Consider the following 9,989-nt stretch of genomic DNA (forward strand, 5'->3'; position numbering starts at 1 on the left):
AGTTGGGATTGGTGGAAGAGGACTATAAAGGAGGAGAGAGACACCATGCACCAGGAACATCTAAGGGGAACACCTGAGGAACATCTGAGCAGCCCCCGAGAGAGCCGGCCGGCGGTGTGCCGCTCCCCCGCGGAAGTGGGGAAAGTGGCAGGGGGGCCCGCCCCTCCACGGAGGTGGAGGGACGGCAGCCAACCCGGGAAGAACCAGCAGCAAACCCGGGATGGGCCGAGCAGACAAAAGAACAGCGCAGGGTCCTGTGTCGTTCCTCCGCGAAGAGGGGGAGCGACATAAATATGCATAAATAGGGGGTTCACACATATATAAATGCTAGCACTGATTATCTTAGGTGTTGAGGGCTCTGATAATTCTCATTTTTCCTTATGCTCTAGTTATATTTTCAAAGTTATCTACGATGGATATGTATATTAAGGATAGTCTCTCTGCTAAGTGTTGTTCCCTGTGACAAGAATGTAAAACTATGCATAAAGAGTTTAGTAAAGCCAGTTGATGCTTTTCCTAAAACCAGTGATATTTTCTTGATCTCCACAAGATTGCTTCTGCCATGCCTAAAAATTAGTACTCTAGCAACATCATTCTTTTACTGTAAGATGAAAATTTGCTTCAATTCACCAAAGAGTCAGACTCCTTTGTAGTATTCTGATAAGTAGATAGTTTGGGGGCCTATTAACTTCAATAAACTTTCTTTTGGTGAACTAGTAAATGAGAGATCTTCAAATAAGCTGCAAAGCAGGTAGTGAGTCAAATTATTACACTGGGTCAACACAGGAGCCTGGTAACACAGTGGAAGACAGTGATGTACAGTTCATTATTAAGTAACATGTTTGATGATCAAACACTAAGGTTCTGTCCCCGCAGTAGGAAACAATATCTGTTGAACAAATAAGTAGATGAAACAATTAACAGGAGTGAACAAAATAACACAGGTAACTCTGTAACTGGGAAGGCATAAATTGAGGGAATTGTTAGGTGGTTTGTGCTGTGAAGGACCATGCATTTCATCTGCTAAGGGAAATGGTAAATGGCTGTAGACTAAGTCATTGTCATGAATGCACATAGCTAAAAAAATACATAGATTTCCCAGACAGTGCAGATGATTTGGCTGAGACTAGAAACCACATGTGTGTGAGACAAGCACCTATATCAGCTTTTACTGGCAAGAGGATATTGCTGGTGCCGTGGCTCAATAGGCTAATCCTCCGCCTAGTGGCGCCAGCACACCGGGTTCTAGTCCTGGTCGGGGTGCCGGATTCTACCCTGGTTGCCCCCCTTCCAGGCCAGCTCTCTGCTGTGGCCCAGGAGTGCAGTGGAGGATGGCCCAAGTGCTTGGGCCCTGCACCTCATGGGAGACCAGGAGAAGCACCTGGCTCCTGCCATCGGATCAGCGCGGTGCGCCGGCCGCAGTGGCCATTGGAGGGTGAACCAACGGCAAAAGGAAGACCTTTCTCACTGTCTCTCTCACTGTCCACTCTGCCTGTAAAAAAAAAAAAAAAGAAAAAGAAAGGAAAAAAAAAAGAGGATATCAACTGGACAGAGAATGTCGATAAACTGGGAGAGGCCTCTAATTTGAAAGAAAATAGGAGCAACTACTGACAAATTGAAAAGCAAGAACTGATTTGTAAGAGAAATTGGAAGAGCTAAGATGACAGAAAGCTGTGTTTATAGAGTGGCATATTAAATTTCACAGAATGAGCACTACAAATAGTGACAAATCACTGGACATAGCCCTGGATGAAAGTGGAGAAGCATACTAGAAGTAAAGGTTATGAGATACGAGGAGGGGTTAAGGAACTGCCAAGATCAGAATGGCAAGTGGCTTATCCACATGGACTTTGAGGTCACCCAGGATGATGGCAGGACACAGGATGATGGTGAGCCAGGCAAAAATATTTTTAGTGATAGTAGATAAAAAATTAGATGGGGGTGAATGATAGATAACAATGCTAGATTGGCTAGATGGCAGATAACAATGACAAAGTAGCCTGGAAGGTGATACAACCAAATGGAAATAGTCTCAAAGGAAAAGATTCTATTAAAAAAAAAAAAAAAGCAGAAACATAGGTCTGGATGTAGCAGTGAAGAGTTGTGATAATCCAAAGCCACCTTTATCTGTAGTATGAGGAGCACTGATGAGCAATTTCCTATCCAATAGTGGTTGGAACAGTCTCATCATTCTTGGAAACAGACACATATTACAAAGGAGTGATAAGTTCTCTGTGCATTCAACCAGTACACAGGAATCCTCTAATATGGCTGTTGTATTATTCATGAGAATCAGTAAGCCACAGTCACCATTATATGGTAGATATCTCCTCTGCACTGCTGTACCCATATAGTCTTTTTTGAAGAAAATCAGCCAGCCAATCTCAGAAACAACAACTAAAACATAATTAAACACATTTAACTATTTCTAAAATTGAGGCTGATCATTCAAAAACAGTGAAGTAAACTTTATTAGCAAACTTTAAAATTCTCCCTTCTTCCTCATTTACTACTAATTGGCAGTAACCTTAAGACTTTCTGGTTATGGCTTCATTGGTCTGAAATCCATCTCATATGACCCTGATAGAGCCTCTATTTTTCTTTGACATGTTAAACAATTAGAATCAAAAAAGAAAATAGGATTCATAAATTCTGATTACAAAATGCCTTAAAATGCTATTTATTTTTTTAAACTTTTATTTAATAAATATAAATTTTCAAAGTACAGCTTATGGATTACAATGGCTCCCCCCCCATAACTTCCCTCCCACCTGCAACCCTTCCATCTCCCCCTCCCTCTCCCATTCCATTCACATCAAGATTCATTTTCAATTCTCTTTATATACAGATATCAATTTAGTATATATTAAGTAAAGATTTCAACAGTTTGCATCCACACAGAAACACAAAGTGAAAAATACTGTTTGAGTACTAGTTATAGCATTAATTCACACATTGAACAACACATTAAGGACAAAGATCCCACATGAGGAGTAAGTGCACAGTGACTCCTGTTGTTGACTTAGCAAATTGACACTCTTGTTTATGGCATCAGTAATCACCCTAGGCTCTTGTCATGAGTTGCCAAGGCTATGGAAGCCTTTTGAGTTTGCCAACTCCAATCTTATTTAAACAAGGTCATAGTCAAAGTGGAAGTTCTCTCCTCCCTTCAGAGAAAGGTACTTCCTTCTTTGATGGCCCGTTCTTCCCACTGGGATCTCACTCACAGGATCTTTCATTTAGGTTTTTTTTTTTTTTCCCAGAGTCTCTTGGCTTTACATGCCTATAATACTCTCATGGGCTCTACATCCAGATCTGAATGCCTTAAGGGCTGATTCTGAGGCCAGAGTGCTGTTTAGAACATCTGCCATTCTATGAATCTGCTGTGTATCCCGCTTCCCATGTTGGATCGTTCTCTCCCTTTTTAATTCTATCAGTTAGTATTAGCAGACACTATTCTTGTTTATGTGATCCCTTTGATTCTTAGACCTATCATTATGATCAACTGTGAACTGAAACTGATCACTTTGACTAGTGAAGCTGCATTGGTGGCCGGTGCCGAGGCTCAATAGGCTAATCCTCCACCTAGCGGCACCGGCACACCGGGTTCTAGTCCCGGTCAGGGTGCCGGATTCTTTCCCAGTTGCCCCTCTTCCAGACCAGCTCTCTGCTGTGGCCTGGGAAGGCAGTGGAGAATGGCCCAAGTACTTGGGCCCTGCACCCCATGGGAGACCAGGAGAAGCACCTGGCTCCTGCCTTTGGATTAACGCGGTGCGCCAGCTGCAGCGTGCCAGCTGTGGCAGCATTGGAGGGTGAACCAACGGCAAAAGGAAGACCTTTCTCTCTCTCTCTCTCACTATCCACTCTGCCTGTGAAAAAAAATTAAAAAAAAAGAAACTGCATTGGTACATGCCACCTTGATGGGAATGAATTGGAATCCCCTGGCATGTTTCTAACTCTATCATTTGGGGCAAGTCAGCTTGAGCTTGTCCAGATTTTTACATCTCCTCCCTCCCTTATTCCCACTCTTATATTTAACAGGGATCACTTTTCAGTTAAATTTAAACACCTAAGAATAACTGTGTGTTAATTACAGAGTTCAAAAATAGTATTAAGTAGAACAAAAAAATACTGAAAAGGATAAAGTATTAAGTTGTACATCAACAGTCAGGACAAGGCTGATCAAGTCACTGTTTCTCATAGTGTCCATTTCATTCAACAGGTTTCCTTTTTGGTGCTCAGTTAGTTGTCGCCAATCAGGGAGAACATATCATATGTGTCCCTTTGGGACGAGCTATTTCACTCAGCATGATGTTTTCCAGATTCCTCCATTTTGTTGCAAATGACCAGATTTCATTGTTTTTTACTGCTGTATAGTATTCTACAGAGTAATGTCCCATAACTTCTTTATACAGTCTACTGTTGATGGGCATTTAGGTTGATTCCAGGTCTTAGCTACTGTGAATTGAGCTGCAATAAACATTAAGGCGCAAACAGCTTTTTTGTTTGCCAATTTAATTTCCTTTGGGTAAATTCCAAGGAATGGGATGGCTGGGTTGAATGGTAGGGTTATATTCAGGTTTCTGAGGAATCTCCAGACTGACTTCCATATTGGCTTTACCAATTTGCATTCCCACCAACAGTGGGTTAGTATCCCTTTTTCCCCACATCCTTGCCAGCATCTGTTGTAGGCAGATTTCTGTATGTGAGCCACTCTATCCCGGGTGAGGTGAAACCTCATTGTAGTTTTGATTTGCATTTCCCTGATTGCTAGTGATCCTGAATATTTTTTCATGTGTCTATTGGCCATTTGGATTTCCTCTTTTGAAAAATGTCTGTTTAAGTCCTTTGCCCATGTCTTAACTGGGTTGTTTGTTTTGTTGTTGTGGAGGTTCTTGATCTCTTTGTAGAGTCTGGTTATTAATCCTTTATCGGTTTTATAGTTTGCAAATAATTTCTCCCATTCTGTCAGTTGCCTCTTCACTTTTCTGACTCTTTCTTTTGAAGTACAGAAACTTCTCAATTTGAAGTAATCCCAATTGTTAATTTTGGCTTAATTGGTTAATTTGGTTACTTTGTGCCTCCGGGGTCTTTTCCAAGAAATCTTTGCATATGCCAGTGTCTTGCAGGGTTTTCCCAATGTTATCTAATAATTTGATGGTGTTGTTTTGTGGATTTAGATCTTTAATCCATGTTGAGTGGATTTTTGTGTAAGGTGTAAGATAGGGGTCTTGCTTCATACTTCTGCATGTGGAAATCAAGTTTTCCCAGCACCATTTGTTGAATAGACTGTCCTTGCTCCAAGAATTGGTTTTAGGTCCTTGATCAAAAATAAGTTGGTTGTAGATGCTTGGATTGATTTCTGGTGTTTCTATTCTGTTCCACTGGTCTATCCATCTGTTTTTGTACCAGTTACATGCTGTTTTGATTACAACTGCCCTGTAGTATGTCCTGAAATCTGGTATTGTGATGCCTCCAGCTTTGTTTTTGTTGTACAAGATTGCTTTAGCTATTTGAGGTCTCCTGTGTCTCCATATGAATTTCAGCATTATTTTTTCCAGATCTGAAAAGAATGTCTTTGGTATTTTGATTGGTATCCCATTGAATCTATAAATTGCTTTTGGGAGAATGGACATTTTGATGATGTTGATTCTTCCAATCCATGAGCATGGGAGATTTTTCCATTTTTTTGGTATGACAGAGATTAAGAATAAAATGAAGAAGTGATCTTAATAAATGGCATAGCTGATATTTGGCTTTTGTTCTTTGCACATGGCAGATGTTTAAGGCCAATTCTTTCTTCTCTGAAAATTTTTATGTTATCCACCCACATTTCCCCCTCTTGAAGTTTAACTCAGAGGCCTACAACCATTCAAAATCAAAACCATAAGCTCATGTGTAGCTACTAGATGCCATGTACTGTATCAGATGCTAGGATATTTATCTAAAACCTGGCAACCCTAGACATCAATCAAATGGCATATGAGAAAATTAATTTTCACTCTCAACAATCATATCAACTTCAACTTTTCAAGTGTATTTGGTCACAAAGTCTTATTTTACAAGGCACCTGTTACTGTAAAAAAAAAAAAGCTATAGGTCATTAATAGTCTCATTATCCAGATGTTAGTTGATATGTGCTATAAACTGCTGGCCAGAGTACAGGGTACACTTTGAACATATAAGTAGGAAAACTATCTTCAGACAGCATGCATTCTAATTCTTGAAATAATTAAGTCCACAGAGTATAGTTTAAGACATGGCAGGTATGCTTATGCTTTAATTGATTTGAATTTCAGAAATCTAAGGTATTTATGCAAAGAGAAACTAGAATGGGTTAGCATCAGAACAGTTAGGCGATTTCTTGAACTTTGAACTTCCACATCATAGTATGAAGTTGTTTCCAAGATAAGAAATAGAATAAATTCTCTCCTAAGGACTGGTCTGAATCTCTGATTGCCCAGAGACTAACTCAACTGAGATCATGGCGTTTGATGGTGCTTGGAAAGTTGACCGAAGTGAGAACTATGACAAGTTCATGGAAAAAATGGGTAAGAACTTCATTCTTAGTGGCACTTTCTGTGCTTTCTCACAGATGTTTTTCTGACTTAGGAATTGGTTCTGATATGGAGGAGGGGATCGAGAAGATAATGGTTCAGAGTAGGGAAAACCACATTCTTGCTTCCTATATTTGGAAGAATACATGGTCTCACCAGTGTAAACACAGAAAAAAGATCAAGATGTACTTCCTTCACTCTTTATCTATTGATTGTACCTATATCATGGAAAACTAGCATTGTTTTTTTGAGAAAGAAATGCACAGAGTAATGATAATTTGCAGATTTTAAAACATTGAAATTCAAAGGCAGCAAAAGCAAAGACCATATACTAAATTGATGGAAAAGAGTTCCATCAAAATTCACAACTGCAAATAAATTAGGTTAAGTTCTCTTTTCTCCTATAAAATTCTGGGAATAATCTCAAGAAGCTAAGTATTTTCTTTGAGGTTTTGAATTTAATTGATATATAAATCTATTCTAATATTCTGGCAGTTCATGCGCTGTATAAGAGGGGCAAAAAAAGTGTGTCATTTCCCTCAAAATAAAAATATGCATGAATTATATCTGATAGTTTAGGGATTCCAAGTTTAATTTTATGGAATTTGTATATTATTATTATGAATTTGGCTATAAAATTTTTTAATCTCATTTTGTGTCAGAAATGCCACAAGGAGCAAAGTGAATTATGAAGTTCAAAATTTATAAGCCATTATGGAAAACAAAGGGGCATTAATTAAAAAAGGAATACTGTATATGTGGTAGTAAAGTGTTTTTTTATAAATACAGGAGTAGACCTTTTATCCTTCATTTGACATTTCTGCATTTTGATTTCCTTAACACTATGACAAAAAGTTTGTTATTATTTTTAAAATTACTCAACTCTATGATTCTAAAATTCTTTTTATTATTAATTTTTTATTTATACAAAGGGAATAAATTTCATGTATTTCATATATACAGTTTTAAGAATTCAATGAACCTTTGCACCATATTCTCCCTCCCTCATTCCCACTCTCCCTCCTCCTTTCTTATTTTTAATTTTTGCAATGACACACTTTCAATTTACTTTATGATTCTAAAATTCTATGTTTCACTTAACTTTTCTTAAGCTTTAGAGAAACAGTTTGAATCAGTTCTTTTGATACAACTGAGCTTGAACTTTTCCTACAAAAGGAATCTGAATGCTCTTATGCAAAGGCAATGCTATTAGGTTTTCTTCCTCACCCTAAAAAATAAAAATAAACAAATAAAACAGAAATTAGAAAAATAAACACTTTCCATGCCACTTTGATTTTATTTTGTCCAATCTCTTTCCTTTTGAAGGTATTAATGTGGTGAAAAGGAAGCTTGCAGCTCATGATAATTTGAAGGTGACAATTACACAAGATGGAAACAAATTCACAGTCAAAGAATCAAGCACTTTTAGAACCATTGAAATTGTTTTTGAACTTGGTGTCACCTTTAATTACACCTTAGCAGATGGAACTGAAGTCAGTGTAAGAAATTTTTCATAAATAATGCATTCTTGATTTTTCTATCCAACAGTAAAATAATCTCTACTCTATATCATTGGATGGTTTAACTATTGCAGGTCTCCTTCATTTACTGAAGAAACCAATGGATTCTCTTCATGTTAAATATTACATAAATTCGCAGGGTATTTAAACATAATGTTTATAACCTCATACACATCTGTGAAGCACCTAAATTGAACAGTAAGAATTAGAAAAATACCCTGTGAATGACTGGGTATAGACCTATTTATAAAAAAATTTACAGTTCAGTGATTCCAACTTTATATATCTGATAGCCACAAATGCTTTTAGAGTCATGGAACTTAAACACAACAGTTACTTAATAATTGGACTGAAAAAATAAATTAATAAATTAATAAGTGAGTGAGTTATCCAATTGAAAGGTCTAACATAATATAAATCACTAGAAATGTACCTTCTCATGTTGGACACAAAAACTTTTAGGAAGTCATCATTTTCCACCAATTTTTTAAATTTCATAATTTTTAAAACTCAGAATTTTTCTAGTTAAATTATTTATTTACAATGACATTTTAATTGCTAATGTTTTGTCAGTTATGCCATTCTTTAATTACTACCACAGTCACAGGTTAAAACAGTGTTGATAGCCTCTTCATGAAACTAATTTGAACCATGACTAAATTTAAGACATTTTTCTTAAACGGAATGATTTAGAAAAAAGAAGCATTGCTCATCTGCCTTAAAATTCAGCATATGGAAAATACAGAGGTAGATAAGTACATCTACCAACATGTACTCTAGAACATAATAGCCTGGGTTCAATCCTGGCTCCATGACTTTAGGTGAATTATTATGCCATATCATAATTTCCTCATCTGTAAAATGGAGGAGATAAGAGTCTCACAAAGGGTCACTGTTAAGATTAAAGAGGGAAGAAATGGACTCACCATATAGATCTTTAGAATAGTGCCTGACACGTGTAAGACTCTAATAAATGTCTCATTATTACTATTATTGTTATTTAGGGGGCCTGGAACATTGAGGGAAATAAACTTGTTGGAAAATTCAAACGGCTGGACAATGGAAATGAACTGAATACTGTCCGAGAAATTGTAGGAGGTGAATTAGTGCAGGTGAGTTGTAAAAGTATTTATAACTATCTTGCGAAGACAAAATGATAAAAATATTTTTGTTACTGAATTACAACTTCAATAAACAGATTAGTTATTTTCTTATGAATTCTACCAATTTAAAAAATATACTTTCCAATACCTATTTATAAAAAAGAACATTATATATATATATATATATATTTCAAATACATCAATGCCCAGTTTAACTAAAAATGTAAATGACTACAAACCAAAAGTGTTTTGAATGGCTGTATCCTATATCTGCATAAAATTTTGCTATCAAGTACAAGGAAAACAAGGAACAAATTCATTTAAAGTTATAATAATAATATTTTTCTTTATTTGACACTGATATCTTAATGACAAATTCTTCTGTTTCTTAACACCTTTCAGACTTATACATACGAAGGAGTAGAAGCCAAGAGGATCTTTAAAAAGGAATGAGCATTGTTCTTGGAGCAGGGCCAAGAATAAAACTTGGATGAAAGATCTATATTGCAACAAAACTGTTTTGCTTTGCTCATGAAATATAAGGTTACTGACTGATTAATCCTTTTATAAACACTGATGTATTTTCAGTCTTGCCAAAGCAAAAGAAGTAAACACTAATTTGGATTTAATGTGTTTTTCATTATTTAAGATATGCACTTATTGGCCTTCTAAAGAAATTCTGCAACATTTTAAAATAAAAATATTGTTCCCACATCGCTGTATTAGTAGCCTCTCCCTTAAAAAAAAAGAAGCTATGTGACAAAGACTGTTAATGTGGTAAGCCAAGTATGGTCTGCACGAGAATTTTT

General features: G+C 36.8%; 1 protein-coding gene across 1 annotated transcript; it reads left to right on the forward strand.

Annotated features, from left to right (window-relative positions):
• The first annotated feature begins 6,388 nt into the window (after positions 1-6,388).
• FABP2 (fatty acid binding protein 2) lies at positions 6,389-9,779 on the forward strand. Its single transcript, XM_002717226.4, has 4 exons — positions 6,389-6,551; positions 7,884-8,056; positions 9,082-9,189; positions 9,583-9,779. Exons 1-4 carry the CDS (start codon positions 6,485-6,487, stop codon positions 9,631-9,633), a joined length of 399 nt encoding a protein of 132 aa, XP_002717272.2. The 5' UTR covers positions 6,389-6,484; the 3' UTR covers positions 9,634-9,779.
• Positions 9,780-9,989: the final 210 nt, after the last annotated feature.

Source organism: Oryctolagus cuniculus, chromosome 8 (assembly GCF_964237555.1).
Source record: "Oryctolagus cuniculus chromosome 8, mOryCun1.1, whole genome shotgun sequence".
In the NCBI taxonomy this organism is placed as follows: Eukaryota; Metazoa; Chordata; class Mammalia; order Lagomorpha; family Leporidae; genus Oryctolagus; species Oryctolagus cuniculus.

What these genes read in the sequence shown, in the direction of transcription:
- FABP2 (XM_002717226.4), top strand. Translation starts at nt 6,485, where the DNA reads ATGGCGTTTGATGGTGCTTGGAAAGTTGACCGAAGTGAGAACTATGAC. An exon ending in CAGATGGAACTGAAGTCAGT is followed by an intron (nt 8,057 to 9,081) that starts GTAAGAAATTTT and finishes ATTGTTATTTAG; the next exon opens with GGGGCCTGGAACATTGAGGG. An exon ending in TAGGAGGTGAATTAGTGCAG is followed by an intron (nt 9,190 to 9,582) that starts GTGAGTTGTAAA and finishes AACACCTTTCAG; the next exon opens with ACTTATACATACGAAGGAGT.